At 40.2% G+C, this 26,915-nt stretch overlaps 1 protein-coding gene across 1 annotated transcript in view; it reads left to right on the forward strand.

Moving 5' to 3' along the window:
• The window catches only part of usp43a (ubiquitin specific peptidase 43a), a 438,498-nt gene that overhangs the window by 363,694 nt on the left and 47,889 nt on the right, over positions 1-26,915 (forward strand). Inside the window, exon 7 of the mRNA XM_060844205.1 lies at positions 1,788-1,935. Coding sequence (XP_060700188.1) covers positions 1,788-1,935 — 148 coding nt within the window. The remainder of the gene's footprint in view (positions 1-1,787; positions 1,936-26,915) is intronic.

The raw sequence follows: 26,915 nt of genomic DNA on the forward strand, positions 1-26,915 counted from the left end.
CTTTTAGTCAAGGTATCCAATTGATTCTACTATCCTACTCCAGTATTTATCAAATACTCCATTGAATGTTGTTATTGAATCTATTTCCACCACCCTTTCAGCCAGCACATTCCAGATCACAAAAAACTCATGTTTTCAGTCCTTTTTTCACTAACTCTTTGAGGCTGTAATCCTTATTTGCCTCTTCATAAGATTCTTATTTATACTCAAAACCATTGGTGATTTTCAACTCCTCTGTCAAACCGCCACTTTTCCTCCTATGCTTTAGATTAAGCCACCAGTCCAGGCTTCCCATATATCCAAAGCCCATCATCCCTTGTACCATTTTTCATCTTCTCCAAAGCTTTGGAATCCTTGCAAACATATGGCACCCAGAAATGAACACCCAACTGAGATGTAATCGATTATTTTATTTCGTAACTTTTTGTATGAATAACTGACGAGGATTCTACCTGCTGTTCTAACAGCCTTCTCAAATTGTCTTGCTATCCTCAAACATTTGTGTACGTATACCCCAGGTCTGTCTGTTCTTGCAAAAAAATCCGAAGAACTGCAGCTGACAAATCTGAAGCAAAAAGGTCACTGGACCCATAACATCAATTCTACTTTCTGTCTACAGATGCTGCCTGATCTGCTGAGTTTCTCTAGCAATTTGTTTTTGTGTCTGTTTTTGCAGTTACTTTCCCATTGTTTCATTTAGATAATAATGTCTTTCTCATTCTTCTGCCAAAATGTATTGTGTTATATTTATGTGCTTTAAATTACCCCCATCATTGTGTTTCACCAGCCTGTTGTCTTCCTGAACTCGATAACTGTTCTCTTCATTGTTTACCACATTTACAGATTTAGTGTATGGACTTTCAAAATATGCCCTTTGATCCCACATCCATATTATTCATATATTTCAAAAGACCTTTCATCCTGAAACTGAGAACCCAGAGGGACATCACTGTATTGCTTCCGCAGACCTGATGAGAAACCATTCACCCTATATTCTGCTTTCTGCCCAATAATAAGTTTGGTATTCATGCTGCACTGACCATTTCATGTCATGGGCTTCAATTTTGAGAATGAATCTATTCACGAGGTTCCTTGTCAAACACCTTTTGAAAGTCCACCTATACGTCAACCACACTACCCTTGTTAGACCTTTCCATTTTCAAATCTAGTCAGTCAAACTTACTGAATTTCTGACAAATCATTTGTTTGCCATTGTTTTGCCAAATGCCAATTAATTTGATCTTAGACTATGATCTCTATGGTTTTCCCTTCACCAACTTTTGGAAATAGACACCATTTTGTATCCAACTCCTTCCCCCACCCCCATCAATCAAGTTGGAAAATGTAAATAGTAAAATCACATAATGATCGTAACTGGTGGAGGAAAGTTCAATTTTGGATATTCTAATTTAAAATGTGGGAGATGATGAAGAGCATAGAGGTTCAAACTGGTAACAATGTATGTTATAAGGTTGATATCGGGAATTTTGTTAATATATGGATTACACTTTGCACAAAATAACAAGAAGAACCTATTCAATTTTAACACTGTTACAACTTTCTTGCTGATCGATTAATATGGACTAACTTCCTTCTCCATATTTTGTTGTGATCAAAAAAAGACTAGATTCTTTTCGAAAGTGTGTAATATTTTAAAGCAGACAAAGCAAAGTTGATGCTGCTAAAATTGATCTTGGCAATGTTATTTCATTTTCAGGTTTTGGTAAGTAAAGCAAAATCTGACCTTGACACTAATAATTTGAACTGTTTGTCTTGTTGCAAAACAGGGCGTTACCAGAGTATGACTACACCTTCTTACAAGGCAGCTTCTGAAGGCTTTGAAGCAACTCCAGTCGAGTTCATACAACATGGTGCAACTGGCAAAGTCCTTCTTCTCATCTGTAACTCAGCAGGAACAGGGCAGCAAGCTGTCAGGTACCATATGACTTTGGGAATTAAATTATTGCCCTTGCTAGTTTCAGACAAAAAGAGTTCATAATTACAAAGTGGAGTTTAATAATTTTAATGTTTTTATCTACAGTTTTGCTAATACTAACAACAACAGGCATTTCACCTTCTCAGCAGCCAAACCTATGCATCATCTGAGTTCTGAATGATTCCTTGGAATACTACATACTACACTGCAAGCGATTTGCAAGTTTTATCTGTTCATTGAGCTGGCTGTCAATCTTCATGAAGTTCAGAGTAAACAGACTTAATCTCCATTGGTGAAGTTTCAGAAATCTTCAAAGAAAATAGGGTTCTTATAGTCACATCAATCTTTAGACAAAGAAATCAACAAAACACTGTCATCCGAGATTACTATTTTTGATATGAACTGAGAAAAGTTGAGTTTAGAATTGTTTTAATAGAAAAGCATTCCTGAAGATGTGGGGAAATTAAGGAGAGATAATGAGGTGATTAAATGCAGCTTCACTACTACAGGCAGCACAATCAATGCAATATTTTGTCTTCACAACCATCTACTGACAGAGATGGAGGTGAGATGCTCTTTCATCTTTGATGAATGTGCACACAGTTACACCTACACACAGTGCTATCCGGTCAGTAGGCACTGATGATTTTTCATTAGTTCCATCCATTTTTAACCCTGTGTTCAAAGCATCTGGCGTAGGACAGTTGGCTGGTGCAAATGTATAGGTCACAAATTCCAAAGAAGCTGCGGGCCCTGAGGCTGGAATCTCAGGTCTGGCACCACTGGCTGCGTTTTGCATTCAGTAGGTCACTCATTAGAAAAATGCAAGTGCATTGCCAACAGGTTTCATTTGAGTGCTGATAATGAAGAGAAAATCAGAGTCAAAACACTCACATATTTAATATGCCAGATAATTATAAAAATCCTTGGATTGTTTTGCTTTTCACATTTGAAAAATGAGGAAAATTAAGTAAATATTTATGCTAATGTGATAAAGATACATCTTTGTTAGAAAATAAGATGCAGGAAGAGAAGTAGACCATTTGGGCCGTCGAGTTTGCTGTGCCATTCAAACGCTATCTGATAATCCTCAACTCCACCTTATTGCCTTTTCCCTGTAAGCTTTGATTCTCTTATTGATGAAAAACCTGTCTCTCCCAGCCTTGGTTACACCTAATGGCCCAGTCTCAAAATCTCTCTGAGCTAAAGAATTTCAAAGATTGACTACCCTCTGAGAGATGTAATTCCTCTGCATCCTTTTGGATTACCCCTTTATTCTGACATTGTTACCCATGATGTTTACACAGAGGGAAAAATCCTCTTTGCATCTAACCTGTTATACCCCCCAGTAATGTTATTCATTTCAGTAAGGTCTCCTACCCTTTTAAACTACAAACCCAAACTATTTAAACTCTTCATAAGAAAATCACTCCCTATCTGGAATCAGCCTAGAAGGCCTTCTGTGGACTGTCTTCTATACCAGTATATCTTTACTTAGCTAAGGGGATAAAAACAGTTTGCAGTATTCCTGGTGTGGTCCCATTTCAGCAAGACTCCCCTGCTTTTATACTCCATTCTGTTTGAAATGAAGGCCAGCAATGCATCTGTGTTCCCTTTTATCCACTGAACTTGGATGCTAGCTTTTTAATGATTGACCCGTAAGGACCCCCAAATCCCTCCACTCTGCAGTTTTTTGCAGTCTTTCCCTATTTAAATAATATTCAGCTTTTCAATTCTTCCTGCCAAAATGCATATCCTCACACGTTCCCACATCAAATTCCATCCATCAAGTCTTTGCCCATTCACTTAACCCATCTATATACCTTTGTACATTCTTTGTGCCATCCTTACCACTTGCCATTTGGTTTATCCATTAACTTGGCTATGATTCACTTCTATCATAGTTGCCCTTGAGAAGGAGGTGCTGAACTGCCTTCTTGGACCAACACAGTCCATGTGCTGTAGGCTGACCCACAATGCCACAAGGCATTGCAGGATTTTGACCGAATGGCAGTATACTTCCAATAAGGATGGTGAATGGCTTAAAGGGGAACTTGCAGGAGGTGATGTTCCCATGCTACTCTTGCCCTTCGAGATGGAAGTGGTCGTAGGTTTGGAAGGTGCTGTCTAAGGATCTTCAGTGAATTCCTGCAGTGCATCTTGTAGATAGTACACACTGCTGCTACTGAGCATTAGTAATGGAGGGTGCGGATGTTTGTAGACTGCTTTGTCCAGGCTGGTGTCAAGCTTCTTGAGCCTTGTTGGAGCTGCACCCGTCCAGGCACGTGTGGAGAATCCCATCACATTCCTGACATATGCCTTGTAGTTGGTGGACAGGCTATAGGAAGTCAGAAAGTGATTTTCTTGCTACAGGATACCTTGACTTTGGCCTCATCTTGAGGCTACTGTAGCATGTCCAATTGAGTTTCTGACCAATAGTGACCAGAAGATGTTGATAGTGGGTGATTCAGTGATGGTCACACAATTGAATATCAATGGACAGTGGTTAGATTATCTCTTTTGGAGATGGTCATTGCCTGGAATTTGTGTAGCATGGAAGTTACTTGTCACTTGTGAGCCCAAGCCTGAGTATTGTTCGGGTATTGTCCAGGTCTTATCATATCTGAACATAGACTGCTTCAGCATCTGAGGAGTCAAAAATGGTGCTGAACATTGTGGAATCATTGGCAAACATCCCACTTCTGACCTTATGATGGAAGGAAAGTCATGGATGAAGCAGCTGAAGATGTTTTGGCCTAGGACACTACCCTGAGGAGCTCCTGTAGCGATGTCCTGGAACTGAGGTGATTGACCTCCAACAACCACAACCATTTTCCTATGTGCCAGCAATGACTCCAACCAGCAGAGAGTTTGCCTTGATATTCATTGATTCCAGTTTTGCTCAGGCTCCTTGTTGCCACTCTAAGCTGAATGCAACCTTGATGTTAAGGGCTGTCAGCTCTCACCTCACCTCAGGAATTCAGCTCTTCCATCCATGTTTGAACCAAGGCTATCATGGGATCAGGAGTTGAGTGGGTTTGGCGGAACCTAGACTGGGCATCATTGAACAGGTTATTGCTGAGTAGGTGCTGCTTGATAGCACTGTTAGTGACAGTTTCCATCACTTTACTGATAATCAAGAGTAGACTGATGGGGCTGAAAATGTGTTGCTGGAAAAGCGCAGCAGGTCAGGCAGCATCCAAGGAGCAGGAGAATCGACGTTTCGGGCATGAGCCTTTCTTCAGGAATGAGGAAGGTGTGCTAAGCAGGCTAAGATAAAAGGTATGGAGGAGGGACTTGGGGGAGGGGTGTTGGAAATGCGATAGGTGGAAGGTGGTAAAGGTGGGGGTGATAGGCCGGAGTGGGGTGGGGGCGGAGAGGTCAGGAAGAAGATTGCAGTTTAGGAAGGTGGTGCTGAGTTTGAGGGTTGGGACTGAGACAAGGTGGTGGGAGGGGAAATGAGAAAACTGGAGAAATCTGAGTTCATCCCTTGTGGTTGGAGGGTTCCCAGGCGGAAGATGAGGTGCTCTTCCTCCAGCCGTCGTGTTGCTATGGTCTGGTGATGGAGGAGTCCAAGGACCTGCAAGTCCTTGGTGGAGTGGGAGGGGGAGTTGAAGTGTTGAGCCACGGGGTGGTTGGGTTGGTTGGTCCGGGTATCCCAGAGGATGTTCTCTGAAGTGTTCCGCATGTAGGCGGCCTGTCTCCCCAATATAGAGGAGGCCACCTCGGGTGCAGTGGATGCAGTAAATGATGTGTGTGGAGGTGCAGATGAATTTGTGGTGGATATGGAAGGATCCCTTGGGATCTTGGAGAGAAGTAAGGGGGAAGGTGTGGGCGCAAGTTTTGCATTTCTTGCAGTTGCAGGGAAAGGTGCTGGGAGTGGAGGTTGGGTAGGTGGAGGGTGCGGACCTGACGAGGGAGTCACGGAGGGAGTGGTCTTTTCGGAACGCTGATAGGGGAGGGGAGGGAAATATATCCCTGGTGGTGCCTCCCACTCCACCGAGGACATGCAGGTTCTTGGACTCCTCCATCGACTACAGAGCTTAAATCTAATTCATTGGTTGTGGGTTCAGTTAACTCTATCACTTGCTGCTTATGTTGTTTGGCATGTAAGTCATCCTGTATGAAAGCTTCATCAGCTGATATCTCATTTTTAGGTATGCCTCATGTGCTCCTGGCATGCCCTCCTGCACTCTCCATTGAAACAGGCCTGAATCCTGAGTTTGATGGGAACAGTTGAGTGGGGGATATGTCGGCCCAATACAGATTGTGTTGAAGTACAATTCTGCTGCTATTAATGGCCCACTCCACTTCATGGGTGCTTAGTCTTGAGTTGCTAGATCTGTTTGAATTCTGTCCCATTTAGCATAGTGTTAGTGGCACACAACACAATGGAGGGTCTTCTCAATGTGAGTGGTGATCTTGCCCTTACCCATATTCCTACCCATAATATATTGAAAATAATTATGGTCCTGGCACTGATCTATGGGACACTTCACTAGTTACAGGTTGCTACCCTGAGAATACCATCTTTTACCCAAAGCATTAGGTTCCATTCGTTATCCAATTCTCTGACCATGCTAATATACTGCCCATGGGTTACTATCTTATTAAGTAGCCAATGTGCAGTACCTTAGTGAATGTCTTTTAGAAAACCAAATGTATTAAATCTTTTGATTATCCTGGATGTTTCCTCCTTAAAAATCGGTAATAAATATATCAAGCCTGACTTCCCCTTCATAAAGCCATCCTGACTTTGCTTGTTCATATTCTGTATTTCTAAATGCTCTGCTACTAGATCCTTTATAATAAATGTTGGAATTTCCCAATGGATGTCACTAAATTAACTGGCCTTTCTTCTCTCAGTTTTTTTTAATAACTGGCAGTTTTCCAACCCACTGACACTTCACCTGAATCTAAAGATTCTTGGAAGATTACTACGGTGCATCCACTTTCTCTGGAGCTACTTATTTTAAAATCCTAGGTCATAAGTCATTAGAGCCAGGGGACCATCAACCTTTAGCCCAATTATTTTCCCTATATCTTTTTCTCTGGTGACAGTTATTGGGTTTATTTCCAATCATTTCCTGATTCCTTGATTGTTGAGTAATCTTGGAATGATATTATCACGAAGACAGGCAGAAAGTATTTATTCATCTCCTTTGCCATTTCTTGGTTCCCCATTGTTATCTCTCCAGTCTCACTGCATAAGGGACCCATGTTCATATTGGCCTCATCTTTACTTTTTGCAAGTTTAAAGAAGCTCTTACTGTGCATTGTTGTATTACTTGTTAGTTACCCCTCGCAGTTTATTTTTCCCTCTTAAATTGTTTTGGTTTTATTTTGCTTTCTGGTTTACCACTAATCTTTGCCATATTGGACCCTTCCTATTTTCTTGTAGTTGGATACTATCCCTAACTTCCTTGATTAACCATAATTAGTTTATCCCATTCCTGGAATTCTCCTCCTTCAATGGAATATATGTTTGTTGTGCATCATGAACTATTTCCTTAAATGCCTGTCATTGATCCTTAACCCATTTAATGATGTGATACTGCATTGATACAATGACAGCATCAGATCAAAGTAACTGAGCTGGCTGTTAGCTGGACAATAATCCAGTGACATTGGTGGGATTTCTGTCTAAAGTGAGCAAAGCTATTTCTTAAAAAAAACAGAAATTTAAAAAATCACTGTTTTCATGTGCAACTGCATAAAATGGCACCCTGCCTGATTTATACCATGCCAATTTCAATATAGTCACTGTGCAAGCTTCATGAAAAATGTGGCATGTCATTAGATGTGGCTGTACATCCTTAATTACTGGTCATGACAGGCGAGAAATGACATTTGCCTGATAGTCCTGGGGAAGTGAGTCTGCCGTGTGCTTAAGATGTTGCTCAATATCTGCTTTAAGCAGTTCTTCCAGCTAATTGTACCATTTTGAAACAAATGAAATAGATATTTGAACTCTGCATTCAGTCAAGACCTTGCCATTCCCCTGTGCTGTTCAGTCCACAGTGATGTATTTTGTAATTGTATTGTGCTGTTACCCTGGGCATTTCCTGTTAGAAATATTGTCGTCAGCTGATCTATCATCTTGTCCCTAAATAAATCACATCATATTATAGCCTTTCCAGGGGTGTAGTCCAGTCGTAACCGTGAAAAATCATTGGTGTTTAGAATATAACAAATTGTGAGTTGAAATTCTTTCCTCTTTCATTTGTCTGGCCATATATAGATTCTGCTTTCACATGCAAGTGCTCACAAGAGATATTTTAAATTAAACGCCAGCTATTAGAAGAGCTACACTTCAGCCACAAGAATTTGAACCCGTTTTCTTGAAGGATTTTAATATTTTACCTTTCACTGAAGGAGAGGTTACATTGAAAACTGGTGTTTGGTCTGGTGTGATATGTGTCTGAGTGGAATGTTGCATTTAATAATATTATGACCTTGAAAGTTCTCCTTTTCACACAAAATAGCTGGAATATATGAGGGTGTGCTGGAGACAGATTAAATCGAAGCATTCAAAATGATATGGGGAAAAGTAGCTGACCTACAGGGAGAAAGCAAGGAAGTGAGTCTAGGTGAATTGGTCTTGCAGAGAGCTGGCACGAAAACGATGGGCCTATTGGCTGCTTTCTGTGCTGTAACCATTTTACGATTCCATGTATACCAGTGTATGTGAAGGGAACTTTATCACCTCATTATTGTCATTCCCCCAGTGAATGTGTGATTTACCATTGCTTGTTGAGTAACATTATGTTGGCGGAACTGAGAGGCTGCTTTCTGTGGTCGTTTGAGGAAGTCTATGACAAATGTTTTGCTGCAGGGAAGCAAAAGTAGTTTGTTGCATTAGGAACCGAGGCACAGAAAGTCTCTTAAGATAATGCTAGGTCATTTTATATGCATTAGCTTTGAAAGTTGAGATGAAAACAAATGTCAGAAATGACATTTTATTATAACAAAGGAAGTTTATAGCAATTTTTATTTTAATGCCAATGAATAAATTTTGTTTTTTTTTAATCTCATTTCAGATTGATGACAGAACCAAGTGATTGTTCGCTCTCATTCTCTTTTCTTTCTCAATTTTGGCCATTAAATTTTATACCTTTTAGAAAAAAGAATCTGGAGTTTTATTTACGAAGTATGCAGAACCTTAAATACCTTAATTTCATCATAAGCACAGCTTAGGAGGATATGTGAGCAATGTTGAGCAATTGTAATTTACTAATATAGGTGACTTAGCATTTCACTTGAGCAGATTTAATATTGCTGTTTTTGGCATAATATAGAGTACATTTCCCAGATTTGCGTTTTTACAAATGATTTTAAGAAGAATTGGCAGAAATATAGGCTGTGCACCAGCTGAACTCTGGAAGTTTCATTCAGACATCTTCTGTTTCTTGGTCTGTTGCGGTTGCAAAGGCCATTGTCATCTCCACCGGGCCTTCTGCTGATGGATTGCTCCCACCTTGAGATCTGTCCTTCCCTGTCATTTCCCCTTTAACTCAATCATGTCCCAGCCCAGAATGTACCTGGAAATCCACTGCAAGTTCAAGGAAATGCTTTGTGGACACCAGTATGCACCTACATTTTTTTTTAGTTTCCTTTTAATGAAGACTGATGTCCAATATCAGGTGTTCATTGAGCCTACCCATTTGAGCCATTGTCCAGTTACATGCTTCCTTTCTTTAATTTCATATTTGGAAGCAGATTGATAAAAATGTGTATGCCACTGGCACTGATGGTACTGATTTTATTATAAGTTTGATAAACTTGTAATACCATCTAAAGGAGATCGCTGAGGAAATTGTGAAGCCATTGATGGTGATTTTCCATGAATAATTAGAGTCAAAGAGAGTCCCAGAGGACTGGAAAATGGTTAATGTAACACTCCAGGTCAAGGATGGAGGGAGGCCTGCAGATGCAGGAAATTATAGGCCGATTAGCCTGACCTCGGCTGTTGTTACAATTTTAGAGTCCATTATTAAGGGTGAGATTGTACATGGTCAAATAGGATGAAGTCAGCACAGTTCATCAAGGAGAGGTCATGCCTTACAAATCTGTCAGAATTCTTTGATGAAGTAATGAGCAAGTTTGACAAAGGAGAGCCAGTGGACATGATCCATTTGGATTTCCAAAAGGCCTTTGAAAGTTGCCACAGAGGAGACTGCTAAATAAGATGAACCTATGGTGTTAGAGCAAGGTACTGGCATGGGTAGAAGATTGGCTGACTAGCAGAAGGCAGAGAGTGAAGATACAGGGGCCTTCTCCAGGATGGCAGTTGGTAACTAGTGGAGTTCCACAGGGGTCAGTGCTGAGACCACAACTGTTCATTAACAATCTGAACAAAGGAACTGAGGCTTTTTGCTAAGTTTGCAGACAATGCAAAGATAGGTGGAGGGGCAGTTAGTGTTGAGGAAGCGGAGAGGCTCTAGAAGGATTTGGACAGGCCAGGAGAGTATGCAAATAAGTGGAAATGGAACACAAATGGGAATATGTGAGGTTATGCACTTTGGTAAGAAGATAGTGGCATAGTCTATTTCTAAATAGGGATGACTTTGGAAATTTGAAGGACAAGGGCACTTGGGTGCCCTGGTTCAGGTTTTCTTAAAGTTAACATGAGGTTCAGTTGGCATTCATTTCAAGAGGGCGAGAAAAAAAGAGCAGAGATGTACTGCTGAAGCTGCTTAAGGCTTTGGTCAGACCACATTTGGAATATTGTGAGCAATATTGGGCCCTATATCTTAGGATGCGCTGGTGCTGGAGAGGGTCCACAGGGGTTTTACAAGAATGATGCAGGAATGAAGTGCGTGTCATATGAGAAGCGACTGAGGACATTGGGTTTGTACTTGATTGAGTTTAGAAGGATTGAGGAGAGATCTCATTGAAACTTACAGAACACTGTGAGGTCTGGATACAGTGAATGTGGAGAAGATGTTTCCGCTAGTAAGAGATACTAAGACCGAAGGCACAGCCTCAGTGAAAGGACAACCCTTAGAACAGAGATGAGGAGCAATTTCTTCAGCCAGAGGTTGATGAATCTGTGGAACGCATTGTGGCACAATGGAGGTCAAGTTATTGAATGTATTTAAGACAGCGATAGATCAGCGGCACGGTGGCACAGTGGTTAGCACTGCTGCCTCACAGCGCCAGGGACTTGGGTTCAATTCCCGCCTCAGGCGACTGACTGTGTGGAGTTTGCACGTTCTCCCCGTGTCTGCGTGGGTTTCCTCCGGGTGCTCCGGTTTCCTCCCACAGTCCAAAGATGTGCGGGTCAGGTGAATTGGCCATGCTAAATTGCCCATAGTGTTAGGTAAGGGGTATGGGTGGGTTGCGCTTCAGTGGGTCGGTGTGGACTTGTTGGGCCGAAGGGCCTGTTTCCACACTGTAAGTAATCTGATCTAATCTAAAACAAGCTCTTGATCAGGAAGGGATTACAGAGAGAAAGCAGGATAAAGGGGTTGAGAAACATTTTAGCCATGATTGAACATACTGTATGGGACTGAATGACCTAATTCTGCTCCTGTGTCTTATTTTATCTTACTTTATCTTGTGTTATCTTATCATTCTATATAATACACCAAGGGACTTGTCTGTTTTTATTGCAGTTGGGCAATTTGGGGTGGCTCAGTGACTCAGTAGTTAACACTGCTGACCCACAGTGCTAGGGCGACTGTCTGTGTGGAGTTTGCACATTCTCCCCGTGCCTGCATGGGTTTCCTCCGGGTACTCTGGTTTCCTCCCACAGTCCAAAGGTGTGCAGGTTAGGTGAAATTGTCCATGCTAAAAAACAATTACCCATAGTGTCCAGGGATGTGTAGGTTATGTACATTAGTCAGGGGAAATGTGGGGTAGGGGAATGGGTCTGTATGGGTTACTCTTCGAAGGGTGGGTGTGGACTTGTTAGGCCAATGGCCTGTTTTCACACTGTAGGGATTTGATGATTCCATGAATTTGAAAATGTAGAGGTCCCATGAAATGACATTTGGTATAAAGAGACATGCAAGATGAAAATATCACATTTTAATGAACAACAATTCATACTGCATATTGTTTGGTAAGGTATTACCATGGAGGATGCCAGGTAGAGGGCTACAGTTAAAGATGTAAGCTCCATGTACACATATTCCTGAATGGGGATCAAATCACATTCTGTTATCCAGCTCATCCATATGCTAGCTGTCTAGCCAGTTGAGCTTATTGGTATATCCACGTCCTTGAAATACACGTTCAGCAAACAATTAAGAAGATAAGTGGCATGTCGACATCTATTTCAAAGGGATTAGAGTACAAGAATAAAAGTTTTGCCGCTATTATGGAAGATTATGATAACACTGCACCTGAAGTACTGAGTACTAGGTACACTAGTATTTAGTGTAGTTTAGGCTTCATATTTCCAACATTTTTTTAAGCAACAGTGCAACAAAGATCACTTAGTTACTGGGATAAGAATGTTATCCCATCAAGCCAGGCTGAATAAATTGGGCCTATACTTCCTGAGGGTTGGGATAATGAGAGGTGATCTCACTGAAGCATTTAGGATTCTGCAGGGGCTTGACTGAACAGGCACTAAGAAATTATTTCATTTGGTTGGGCAATCTGGAGGAACAGTCTCAGAATAAGTTGTCACCTATTTAGGATTGAAATGAGAAATTTCTACATGTGAAGATTTATAAATCTTTGGAACTCTCTAACCCAAAAGTTATGGATGGTCCATTGTTGAGTATATTTAAGAGTGAAACAAGCAGAGTTTTGATCTCGGGAAATTGTGGTGTATGGAGAGTGAGTGGGAAAGTGAGGATTAGCCATGATTGTGCTTCAAGGGCCCATGTCATTATACAGACATAGAGTTATACAGCACAGAGACAGACCTTAGTCCTGTACCTGTTTCTTGTGTTCTTTTAGCAACATCCCAGTGGAGCTTAATGTCAATACTAGTGACTTCATTTCTTTCCCTTTATTTGGTGAGCTGCTCAATGTTTGTTTTGCCACTAAACCAAGATGATCAGTGCTGGGAATTGTGACAAACTGTGATTGATCAGGAATGGAGGTTATAGCTTTTATTCATAGCATACCGTGTGAAACAAACAAAGTAACCTGAGTACCTTAGCATAGTATAATTTTTTAAAAATTTTGGAATAATATTTTAGCATAAGAAATAGTCACTGGGATAATTTGTTGTGTTGTCAGATCTGCACTTGGCCTGTTGAATTTGTATTGCTTGTTGTTTGCACAGGAACCGGAATACTTTATCACCCAATGGTTTAGTTCATAGTGTATCACCTGTCTTTGGGAATGATATTCATACATCATTGTTGGTCTAATCTACGGAAGTATGCCAAAGAAAAATAACTGATGACATTATTTTCTGCTTCGACTAATTTTTAAGGCCAGCATTTATTTAGTGGACACTAGAGTAAGTGTCCTCTTTTCATATTCCTCCTCTTCAAAGAATTACTCATGTTTGCCTGTCGCTCCCGTAGAACTAGCAAGTTCCCTGTTTCTTAAATGTCTCACTGAAAAACCTTTTCCTATGCAAGGCCGAATGTTCTCTGTGTGGAGTGTCAGACATAAGAGCTATCTTCTGCTGTTCACGCAGAGAACGCTTCCCAAGGAGGATTATCGGATAGCAGTTGTGATCAGGAATCCTAAATGAATTCATCCTGCACGCCCCAAGGGAAATGTCACTTTTTTGTATTCTTCATTCTGTCTTTCTGGCTGACATCAGCTAATTTGAGAGAGGCCAGGGAATGAACAGTGCTGACAGTACTTGTGAGTTACAACTTGTGCTTGTTTTTGAGTGCTTTCCTTCACACTGGGATTGCAAATGTTACTCTCTGTTTGCTGATGCCACGACTACAAAGCATTATCATTATGTTTGAGATGTCTGAAGTGTGCTTGAATCAACTCATCCTGCCTCTGATAACATTAAATATGCTAATAAATAGGTGCAAATTGGAAGACTAATTGTAAATGGAATAATATTTGGAAAAATCCTGAAACTATGGTTAGAAGTGCCAACTACTTTAAATTGTAATGACAATGTTTCCACCAACTTAAAGTGGATGTATTTGGGGAGTTGAATGTGTTCTTCATGCATGTCATGCCTTGTTCTTGTCAATGTGCAACAATTTCCTGTTCGTAGACTGCGAAGAATTATAAAGCAATATAAACTTAGCTATTGGTTTCCTATTGCAATTTATAGTCTTGGGACATCTACTGTCGCACATTTCACCTCATAATATACAAGGTGCTAAGTTCCCAAGACCCAAGCTATAATAGCAATACAATTGTAATTGTATATAAAGTACAATAATAAATTATAAGACCTTTATACAACAGATGCTTTTCTTACTGGAAGGCATGTAACAACTGTTGTTCCAGCACAGTCAATCAGAGCATGATACTGGCTCCCAAAGTTTAGAGTTTGCATAATTAGACAACATTTCACACTATCGTAGCTGTGGAACATTCTCCTGAGATATACCAAATTGCTTTAATCTAACTGTCAGCTACACATGTTTATTCAAGACTGGAAGCATACAAGGAATGCTGCGAGGTTGCTCAATGTAACTGTGTTACATTGCAGTACGTTTGCAATGAGACTTTTTTTGTTATTCATTTGCTAAATGATACTTTCAGAGCTGTCACACAAAGATGGTCATTAGCAGTAGGATATGGCTATTTTTATTGCATTATCTGTTTCCCCCCAACCTCCTGCTTAATAATAATAAAACTATACCACTAGGGAAAAATCTCTGGTTTTCAGATCAGTGGATGAATTAATAATTGCTCCAACCTTTATTTTGAAAAATTAAAATACTTGGGGAATTAAATCTTCATCATTTTGAGCATCTTAATGAACAATTGGTATTGCATCTTTTGAAAATGTAATTTTTTTGCACATGTAAATCAAAAAATTTAGCAATGATTAAGGCAATTATTATAGTGCATGTCAATGCAAGGGTTGGGGGAGCAATTCCTCCTGTTGAGAATCTGTGCAAAACGTTTGCATAAGATAATAAATTGACTGACATTTTAAGAAAGCAGATTTTCTTGCCAAGAAACTGTACTACCATTTGTGTGCAGAGCTTTGCGTTATAATGTTTAGCTTCATCTAAATATTTGTCTTGCACTCAGCAGCAAAAAGCATTTTCATTAATGCGTCCTCTGAGCACAATGTCTGATGCTGTACTATTGCCAAATATCAAACAATAAAACTTGTTTTTGGAATTAACTCTGTGTTGACACAAACCCTTTGTTCTTTCCCTTGACTTCAGAAGAATACCCATTAACCCAGTAGCTTAAACCAGTAACAACATTTTGTTAATAATAACAGTTGAACAATAGCAGGAATCAGTACAGCAGATTATGTTAAATTGCAGATTAAAAAAAATATTGTGTCTCCCTCCACTAATACAAAATGAAAAACGCTATTTATTTATTAACTCTCTTAATGTTAGATTTTTCTCAGCATCCATAGAATAGCTATGAGGGTTCTTAAAATAAAATCAAGCCCTGGACTCGATTTTTTATAAGCCCAAGTTATTTGAGGTAGAGTTAGTGCCTTAATACAGCTCACGTGTTCTTCCAATTTTAAAGGATGACTTCTGTAGTTCAACAAAGCATATTAAAATGCAAATAGTTATTTCTTTTAACTTTTAATGTGGGGTGGCACAGTAGCTCAGTGGTTAGCAATGCTGTCTTACAACACTAGAGACCCAGGTTTAATCCCAGCCTCGGGTGACTGGCTCTGTGGAGTTTACACATTCTTCCCATGTCTACATAGGTTCCCTGCAGGTGCTTCAGTTCCCTCCTGTAGTCCAAAGGTGTGTAGATTAGGTGGTTTGGCCATGGGAAATGCAGGATTATAGTGATAACATGGCGGTTGGGAAGGGCTTTTGCCCGAAACGTCAATTTCGCTGCTTGTTGGATGCTGCCTGAACTGCTGTGCTCTTCCAGCACCACTAATCCAGAATCTGGTTTCCAGCATCTGCAGTCATTGTTTTTACCTCTGCTCTTCGGAGGGTCTATGTGGTCTCAATGCTTGAAAAGCCTGCTTCCACATTGTAGGGATTCTATGATTCCTCAGTCCTAACTCTGATAATAATGCTGAACATAGCAGTAATTCCTTGATTAATGTTATGGTTATGTTCCTAAAAAGAAATCAGATTTAAATGACTCAGCATGGAGGGAATCAGATTTTCCCATTGCAGCAGTTAGGTTTTGTAGGACTTTGCTGGTTAAAGTTAAAATATTATACTCAAAACTGAAATACTTTTACATTCCTAAATTGCTATGTATGTAATTAAATGATATCAAAATTAAAATTTCTACTTGCCTTTCCCCTTATTGACTGCAACCCTTGACAACTCTCCCTCCTCACCTTCTCCTTCATGGACCCCCTCACATGCCCCTTCTCTCTCAGAAGCAAAGCGCTTTGATTAGATTACTTACGGTGTGGAAACAGGCCCTTTGGCCCAACAAGTCCACACCGACCCGCCAAAGCGCAACCCACCCATAGCCCTACATATACCCCTTACCTAACACCACGGGCAATTTAGCATGGCCAATTCACCTGACCTGCACATCTTTGGACTGTGGGAGGAAACCGGAGCACCCGGAGGAAACCCACGCAGACACGGGGAGAACGTGCAAACTCCACACAGTCAGTCGCCTGAGTCGGGAATTGAACCCGGGTCTCAGGCACTGCTGTGAGGCAGCAGTGCTAACCACTGTACCACCATGCCGCCCACTAAGGGGAGTGACACAAAGGAGGAAGGGACCGAGAAGATCAATGAGTGGTAAGGTTGGGGAAGGAAGGGGTGAGTTGGAAGGAGAAGGTGAGAGAGAGAGAGCGTCAGGAATTGTTAGGGTTAATGAACAGGTGGCTTAATGAATAGAAGGGTCAGCAAATAGGAGAAAGTTGACAAGTGGGAGAGGTGTTGAGCTGCAAGATTGGTGAGCATGAGGTTTTGTGAGCAAGAGAGGCAGTGAACAGTAAGGCCCTAGGTAGAGTCATAGAACAGAGAGACCTCGTGGTTCAGATATATAATTATTTGACGTTTGCATTCACATGTAGACAGGGCAGTTAAGAAGGCATTTAGCATGTTTGTCTTCATTGGCCAGATCTTTGAGCATCGAAGTTGGGACATTTTGTTGAGTTTGTACAGAATGTTGGTGAGGCCTCTTCTGGCATACAGTGTCCAGTTCTGGTTACTGAGTTATTGGAAGATATTAATAAGCTGGAGGGAGTTCAGAAGAGACTTACCAGAATGTTGCTGGAAATGGAGGGTTTGAGTTATAAGGAGAATCTGATAGGCTGGGACGTTTTTCACTGGAGTGTAGTGGTGGATGAGTACAGTTTAACATTTAAAAGGCATTTGGATAAGTACATGAATAAGAAAGGTTTGGAGGGATATGGGCTAAGCATTGGCAGGTGCGACTAGTTTAGTTTGGGATTTTGGTTGGCATGGACTAGTTGGACTGAAGGATTTGTTTCTCTGCTGTTTGACTCTGTGAGAGGCCACTCTCTAATGATGCTGATAGTGTCATGCACACTATGTCTGTCCAGCATAATAAACACTAAAACAGAAATCACAGCCCTGAGTATGCATACTGACTATTATATCTGCAGGCTTATAAGGGAAGGATTAAAGAAAGGAACTTAGCATGTGAGCTACTGAATTTCCCAAACTGTAAGCATGTTCACGTGTCTATTTTATCCATGTCACTACATAGAATTCTATAGAAATTAAATGTGGTGTGAAATGTATCAAAACCACCATGCTGTCATGAGATACAATGTTAGTTCATTGATGTGAAAGATTCAAGATTGATTTTTCATGAAATGAGAAACCTCTAGTAGCAGAATTTGGAAGTCCACCCAAAGCCAGCACCTATGTTTTTGTCAGAGGTGGTAACAGGAATTGAAGGTATTTCACACACAAGCTGAAATTCATGGAGGCAGAACACATTTAAAAGTGCAGCTTCCTTCAAGCAGAAGCCATTTTGGCCACTCAGGTGTTGGAAACTTGAAATTTAACAGAGAATGTCTAACTCTACTAGAGTTCTTTGGGCAGATAGTGTATGCCCAAATTTGGGAGAGGTACAATACCACTTTCAGCAAGAGGAGCTTATGGTTGTGTGTAAAAATTGGATCAGGTCTTTAGAACTGTCAAACTATCTTTGAAATTTAAGAAAATAAAGCCAGCCTGCAGCTGAAAACTAACACAGGTTGTAATTTCAATAGATGTTTGTTGACATAATCATTATATGATTAATGCTTGGTGGCTGTAATTTTTCGCAGTTAGAGTCCAGTAAGTTCATAGTTTGATTGACGGTGTAGAGGGGTTGTAACAGGGATAGCTGTCTTTGTGGGCACAAATGTTTGTTATTATATGGGATTAATGTTAAGTACATTGAATGTGTTTTTATCAATTTGAGGGCTTTTATTAAATGATGTGAAAGAGATACTTAAATCTTTATTTTATTCCATCTTAGCACAGCTACTGTGGTGTGCATTTGCTGGTTATTGTGTGAGTTTGTATGGAGGGTTTATGAGTAAAGGGTGGTGGATGGTGGGTGTGGGGAGGGGTAGGCATGTGTTGGAATGACTCTGCAATTTCCATTTCAGGAAATTGGGGATTTATAGCCCCAAAAGGAAGGACTATGATTTCTTCCAACTCTCCTTCCACAGAACAGAAATCAGATCATCTGGGATACTTTCTCCCAAATCAGGATTGTAAAGTCAGAAATTCTGTCAAATCAGTGCTTCCAACTCAGGAATAGAGACTCACCACTCAGGATTCATGAGCATGTGTTCAGCACCCTGACATAATGGGTGGATTACCTAATTGAGGTGTTCAAAATTATAAGGGGCCTGCTTCCCTCATGGAGACATCAGTAAGAGAGGTCACAGAGTTAAAGCATTTGGTCAAATGATTACACTGGACATAACGAAAATGATTTTCATCTGGAGGGTAGAGGTGTCTGAAGTTCACTACCTAGTTTGGGAGTGGAGACAGAGATGCTCAGCTAGTTTAAAAGGTCCCCAATCTGCACCTGGAGTGCTATAAACTGAAAGGATATAAACTGAGTGCTGGAAGCTAAGATTAGAATGGGCAGTTTGTTTATTTTTCTTTTGGCTGGTGCAGTTACAATAGACTGAACAGTCTCTTTCGGTGTAGTAACTACTCTGTGGTGTGTATGAGTTACTCATTGTGTCAGTGTAACCAGCAAAAGATGGGGAAGCATGTTGGAACCCAAAAGACCATAGTTCACATGGCTGGAGATTGGAGTAGTATGCGACTTTGTGTGGGGAGAGAATGGGTGATGGCTTGGAACAGCACAAGGACTTTGCCAGAGAGAGTGTTCAGCATTTACTGGTGTCTGATAATGTAACTACATACAGATACAAACCAGTACTAGCATGGCTGTACATCAGTAAATAGCACCAGTAGGAGAAACTGTGACAAAAGACCATGGTGCAAAATCAGTACACATGTGCAATTGTTTTTTTTTGTACAACATGTAGTTGTTTCTTGTGTCTAGCTAATTTGCATTAGGACTTAGTGATTTTGAAATAAAACTTACCCATTATCAATTGCTGTTGCTGGAACAGAACTCCAAACATTTGCCACCCAGAGTGTGTTAAAGTGCTTGCTAACCTCATCACTATAAAACCTAACTATAATTTTGTAAGCCATATCTCCCAATCATGCATTCACCAACTTTCAAAAATAATTTATTTCATCCCAGACTTAGTTCGCTTTTTTACATCATCTATCTATCATCTTCTAAATTCCAGAGAATACAACACCAGTATGTGAATTTTTTCTTCATCACTTGCACCTTGGAGTTTATGTCCTTAGAGCCATTATTGTAAATCCATGCTGCACTCTCTCCAGAACCAATATATCATTCCTAAGGTGTGCCTAGAACAATGTGCTCCAGGTCTGACCTAACTAATCATCTGTATAGCTGCAGCATGACTTTTCACCACCTCCAGATGAAAAAGCCAGCATTCTATTAGCCATTTTGATTTTGTTTTGTACTGTCCATAAAGTTTTAATATTGTATACACACGGACTGCTAAGTAACTTTGCAGCTCTGTACTTCTAGCCTTCCATCAGTTAGAAATGACTCTGTTCTATCTTGTTTCAATCCAAAGTGAGTGCCATCTCACTTGCAGATATTGAATCATCTTGATACAGATTTTTATCATTTGTTTGATCTATCAGTATCTCACTGTAATCTTATCCTTCTTTTGTACTGCCTTCTATGCGGCCTACCTTTGTTTCACCAGTAAACTTGGATACACAACTTTCTATCCTGTCATGTACATTGTTAATAAGTACATTGCATCGTTGAGGTACCGACACAGGTCACCAGTAACATCCTGCCAACGAGAATTCCTGCCAATTATCCTTGCTGTCTGTCTTCTGCTGCTCAGTCTAACTTCTAATCAGGTCAGCTGCCTTCAATTCGATGAGCTTTAAATTTAGCTCACAGGATGTGGAAGAACTTTGGCTAACAGTTCTTCTTTATGATCAGTCACCCTCTGTTTAATACATTTTTGAGTACCAACTTTAATGAAATCAGCATTAAACTATAAATTGAAAACATTAAATGTGGGAAGTTGGCATGAAGTCAATTAAGAGTTTTTTGACAGTATCAATATATCAAACCAAAAGCAACAGGGGTGTTGGATACCCAATAAATAGTTCATAAAATTGGTAACTCACTGCAGCCTTCAAGAATCAGAATTGCAGTTTGTGAGTGTACATTTTCTTGTGCTTTTTCCAACGGCATCTAAGAGATAAGATTTGTTTAAACAGCCAATGCGTGGTGTGTCAAATTTGAAAATGATGAGAGCATTGGGGCAATGTCATTGTTTTAAATGCCAGCTTCTGCTTTGGGAAGCAGGATGTTATTGCTGTGTGCATGTCGTCAACTCTTACTTACAATTTCAGTAACACAGCTAATAAACAATTCATTACATTTCAGCACAATTTGAGTACACATATCATTCAGCTTGGGAAGATAGTGATGCCTGATAATGTCATGAGATTAGTAATCCAAAGACCTAGGACTAAAGCTGTGAGCACAAGGGTTCAACCCCCGCATGACAATTTGTGGAACTTAAATTCAATTAATAAAGCTGGAACAGTTAGCCTCAGTTATGATAATCTTGAAAACTATCATCAATTATTATTAAAACCCATCTGGTTCACTAATGTTGTTTAGGGGTGAAAATCTTCCATTCTTACATGTGACTTCAGAACCACAGCAATGTGGTTGACTCTGAAATGGCATCTAACAAATCACTCCTTTCAAGGGCAACCAAGGATAGGCACTAAATGCTGCCTGTGAAAAAATAAAATATAAAAAAAATGACAATGTAGAAATCATTAAGTGCTTTGGCCAGCTGCATATACTTAACCTTTCCTCAGAATCTAAATTTACCTTACTGTACAAAATCATTTCAGAACTTCAGGATTAATTTCTTCTAAACAATCCTTTTAATAAGAAAAAGAAGAGCATAATGAATATTCGAAGAGTACCTCTAAAAGATGAAGTGCCAGTCTGAATGGATTCAGTTAAGCAACTGGAAGACCTCATACTCATTTCAAAGTTTTATGTTCTTTTGAGTTTTTGTTGCAATTTGTCTTCATGAGTTATAGAACTGCTCAGCAACACTTTGAGTTTGAGTTTGATTTATTGTTGTAAATAATGAGGGGTGTAGATAGAGTTAATAGTACCTTTCCCTAGGATGAGGGATTTCATGACTAGGGTGCACATTTTTAAGGTGAGAGGAGAGAGATTCTTTAAAAAGACATGAGGGGCAATATTTTTACACAGAGGGTGGTTCATCTGTGGAATGAACTTCCTGAGGAAGTGATGGGTGTAGGTATAATTACAACATTTAAAAGGTGTTTGGGTAAGTACATAAATAGGAAAGGTTTAGAAGGATGCGGGCCAGGAGCAGGCAGGTGGGACTACTTGGTTGAACTTTAATCCATGATTGAGGATTGGGAAAACTGAAGCCTTTGATGGCCTGTATGCTTTTGTTGGATGGAGGAAATGTGCAGGCGGTGACCAGTGGGGTACCGCAGGGATCAGTGCTGGGACCGCAGCTTTTTACAATATATACTAATGATATAGAAGATGGTATTAATAGTAACATTAGCAAATTTGCTGATGATACAAAGCTGGGTGGCAGGGTGAAATGTGAGGAGGATGTTAGGAGATTACAGGGTGACCTGGACAGGTTAGGTGAGTGGACAGATGCATGGCAGATGCAGTTTAATGTGGATAAATGTATGGTTATCTACTTTGGTGGCAAGAACAGGAAGGCAGATTACTACCTAAATGGAGTCAAGTTAGGTAAAGGAGCAGTACAAAGAAATCTGGGTGTTCTTGTACACCAGTCAGTGAAGGCAAGCATGCAGGTACTGCAGGTAATGAAGAAAGCTAATAGCATACTGGCCTTCATAACAAGAGGGATTGAGTATAGAAGCAAAGAGGTTCTTCTGCAGCTGTACAGGGCCCTGGTGAGACCGCACCTGGAATATTGAGTGCAGTTCTGGTCTCCAAATTTGAGAAAAGACATTCTGGTGATTGAGGGAGTGCAGCATAGGTTCACGAGGTCAATTCCTGGAATAGCAGGACCATCTTATGTTGAAAGATTGGAGCGACTGGGCTTGTATACCCTTGAGTTTAGAAGACTGAGAGGGGATCTGATTGAGACGTATAAGATTATTAAAGGATTGGACACTCTGGAGGCAGGAAACATGTTTCCGCTGATGGGTGAGTCCCGAACCAGTGGACACAGCTTAAAAATAAGGGATAGGCCATTTAGGACAGAGATGAGGAGAAACTTCTTCACCCAGAGAGTGGTGGCTGTGTGGAATGCTCTGCCCCAGAAGGCAGTGGAGGCCCAGTCTCTGGATTCGTTTAAGAAAGAGTTGGATAGCGCTCTCAAAGATAGTAGAATCAAGGATTATGGAGATAAGGCAGGAACAGGATACTGATTAAGGATGATCAGCCATGATCATAATGAATGGTGGTGCAGGCTCGAAGGGCAGAATGGCCTACTCCTGCACCTATTGTCTATTGTCTATTGTCAGTGCTCCATAATTTCTGACTTTTTTTGATAAATATTAAATTTTAAGCTGAGACAGCTAATGCCTACTCAAATGCATGTTAAAGGTCACTGAGCAGTATTTTAGGATGCATAGGAAAGTTCTATCTGTGCTCTGGCCAACATTTCTCTTGGAATTGACATAACTGCACATAGATTATCTTCTTATTTATTTTATTTATGCTTATAGGACTTTGCTGTGTGCAAATTGGCTGACTAATTTAGGTGGGGCGATGGTCCCTTTAAGATTCGGGATCTGATTTCTGTTTTAAAAAATAGAAAGGATGATGAGGCCAAGTTGCCTGAGAGAAAAACAATAAGAAAAGAAAGAGGCTAACAAATTAATGATAAAGATATGTAAGTTCTGAGAGTGTTCCTCCGTTTTAAAATTTTGTACCTTTTAAAGTTTATAACCACCTGGACTGACAGAAACATCTTCCAGGCAAAAGTGAGGACTGCAGATTCTGGAAATCAGAGTCTAAATTAGAGTAGTGCTGGAAAAGCACAGCAGGTCAGGCAGCATCCGAGGTGCAGGAAAATCAACATTTCCTGATGAAGGGCTTTTGCCCGAAACGTCAATTTTCCTGCTCCTCGGATGCTGCCTGACCTGCTCTGCTTTCCCAGCACCACTCTAATCTCGAAACATCTTCCAGCAGGATTCAGTTAAAATTCATTGTATTAGCTAAAATAATTAAAACAGTTGTTAGCTGAAGGATTTGACTGACAGTGAGTTGAATTTCCGGCATAGCCAAGCTCAGGAGAGAGCATTTTAGATACAAACTCCACTGTTAAGGAATAATTAAACCAGGAGAATTCTGACTCAGAACATTCATGTCTAAGATGCCAGAGATAGCAATGTTCAATGGGAAATGTATGACCTTAGGATGTTAGGAAGGATTGGAGTAGACTATCTTGCCAGAAGCAAATGGAAGGTTGAAGAAATATCAGCCAAATTTTTCATGCACTCTTCAGACCATTGGGTTAATCTCCCAATTTTTAGTCAGTATCAGACTTGAGAGTTTTGGACTGGATGTCTAATGAGCATAAAAGGAAAGTGAAATTAGGATATTTCATCTGGTTTCAATATTTCAATTCAAACTATTTTTACTATCTTATTATTGACTGTTTAATGTACAGTGTTATTATTACCTAGTTATAGTTCATTATGTAATTATTATCATGTTCTTTGATTTTTGTGTTCTGAAATTCTTATGTCTAAAAAGTGGATCTTGTGGCTTCCATTCTTTTAATAAATAACTGAGTTTCATAATCTAAAATATCAGCTAAAAACATTACTGGTCTCCTTGGAGATCATAACGAGCCAGTGTCTCAGTAGCTCCTCCAGAACTCCCTCCTGCTGACTCTAGCCTTCTCGCTGACAACTAAATCAAAATGCATAAGACTGTTCACAACCTTGGTATCATACCTGAATCAGCAATGAAGTTCTAATCCACATATCCATCCATAAAACTTCCATTTCCACCTCTGCAGGATTACCCATTTATGTTTTTGTTCTTTGTGCATGTACAAAACACTGGTGTTAAGACAGGCATCAAACAAACAAAAAGAGTAGGAAGTTTGCTCATGGTATATGTTTGATTCTATCATGACAGTTATTGTTTGGCTGTGAATTACCAGGAAAGGTGAAATGTTCATATTAACGTGCAACCAGTTCTTCAAGTTGGCGTTTTTTTCTCTATGTTTGTAATTTGGAATTAATGAAACCCATCACAGTGTGTCAGTTTAGATTGCAGCATCTGTCATAGTTCGAATGGCATTGCTGACCAGTTTTGATTTCCATGTTGCTTGTGACTGAAGCTGTTTGCATTCTTTCTTGAGCATTACTGGCATTTATTTGCTGAAGTTAAGATGATGGTGAGCTACCTTCTTGAACTGCTGCAGCCGATGCAGTGTAGGTACATGTACAGTAAAGTTAGGAATGAAGTTCCAGCTTTTGACCCAATGAAGGACTACCAATATAGTTCCAGTCAGTGTGGCTTATGACTTAGACAGGAACCAGATGATGTTCCCATGAATTTGCTGCCCTTGTTACTCTAGCTAGTAGAAGTTATGTTTTTCGGAGATAATAGCAAAGAACATTGGCAAGTTACTGTTATACGCTGTGAGCCAATAACGGAGGGAAGCTATAACTGTGATGAAGGTGGTGGATGGGCTGTGGTCGAAGCTGGTTGCATGGTCCTGAATGGTATGATTTTGTCTGTTGTAGCTACCCTCTTCTTGACAAATATGATGTAATCCATCATGTTCTGATTTTTTTTAATGTAAATGCTACATGTGGTGAGGGGAAGCTGGAGGTGAGTTACCATATAATTTCCAGCTTCTGACCTACTCTCATCGCCACATGTGACTGTTCCAGTTAAGTTTCTGTTGCATAGTAACTTCCAGGAGGTTGATAATGGAGAGTTTAGTGATGGTAATATGTTGAACATCAGTAGAAATAGTTAGACTCTTGTGTGTTGGAGAGAATGATTTGAATGAGTGTCCTACTATCTACCTGTATGGCTTAATATCAAATTTTATTTCATGATATTCCTGTCAAGTGCTCTAAGAAATGCTGCTACATTCTTAATTGTATGGTTGGGGAAACAGTTATGGTTTGGTGTTAAGATTAACATTTCATTTCAGCTGACAGTATAAATGGTTGTGATCCCACCAGATTTATTCAGAGAAAAAGATCAGTTTCTTGAATGACCATAGTCAGTATTTGAGCAGTTCTTCCTGTTCTACTTGTAGAACAATTGCCCATATGTTTATGGCATCATCCAATGTTTGTCCAGATTTTCCATGAAAGTTTGAAACCATGAGTTTCACCTCTCAGGTCAGTTATTAGGGTGCATTTGGTGATGTCTGCAGTCAGCTACACCATCGAGAGCTGGGCTGTTGTCAGTTTTTAGGGTGTGAAGTGTGTTGCATTGGGGATCATGTGATTTCAGATAATTGCATGTGGGTCTTTTTGAGATGTCAATGACTGAGTGCTTCAGTTGTTGTTAGGCAGTAGTATCTTTGAGGAGGGTGCTTTGCCTGTGGACATTAGGAGATTCAACATGTGCAAGTAAAGGAAGCCACTTGAATTGTGCTGGCATCAGCATCGTAGAAATAACCCTCATGATCTCCTGGACGTGAATATCTCCCATGTTTATGCAGTGGCTCCTGAGCCATAGTACTCTACTGCTGGGTCGACTTGCATGCATGTTGCCTGTGCTACTCAAGATGGTACCCATCAACCTCCTTTTGAGATTCACTCAATCCTAATTTTGGCTCCGGTGTTCTGGTGGTATGGTCAACATGTAGTCAAGAGTGATGCCAAGGTATTTTGGTATTGGATTATGGGTGGGTGTTAGCTAGAGAGCTGGACTTTGAAGCTCTTCCCTTCAGATGGAAGGCTTAAAACAGCTGTCTTGACAGTGTATGTTTAAAGTCCTCATATTCTGAAGTTGGTTTCCAAAGAACCTAGATCTTAAATGAGCTTTTCTCAATGTCATGACATTGTCAAGATATTACAAAAAGTTCTTTAGCCGCAAAAGCCTGGGCCAAATCGTTAGCATATGTGACAAGTCATGACTTTGAGGGAGCATGATCGCATGTTTACATGTTGAAGAGAGCCATTTTAGGGCTGATCCTGTGGGAGCCCATTGTTTATAATATGTAGGTGGTTGGTTTGACCTCCAAGGTGTTCATGGAGCAGTTGACTGTTTATCTCAAAATTAATTTATTGTAGGGTATTGTAGAAAATGGCCTTGAAGAGTTTCAGCAACAAAGGTAATTTCATGTCTTTCAGCCTTTCTGAAAAGTGACTTCAATGTG

This window comes from Hemiscyllium ocellatum, chromosome 25, assembly GCF_020745735.1.
Source record: "Hemiscyllium ocellatum isolate sHemOce1 chromosome 25, sHemOce1.pat.X.cur, whole genome shotgun sequence".
In the NCBI taxonomy this organism is placed as follows: domain Eukaryota; kingdom Metazoa; phylum Chordata; class Chondrichthyes; order Orectolobiformes; family Hemiscylliidae; genus Hemiscyllium; species Hemiscyllium ocellatum.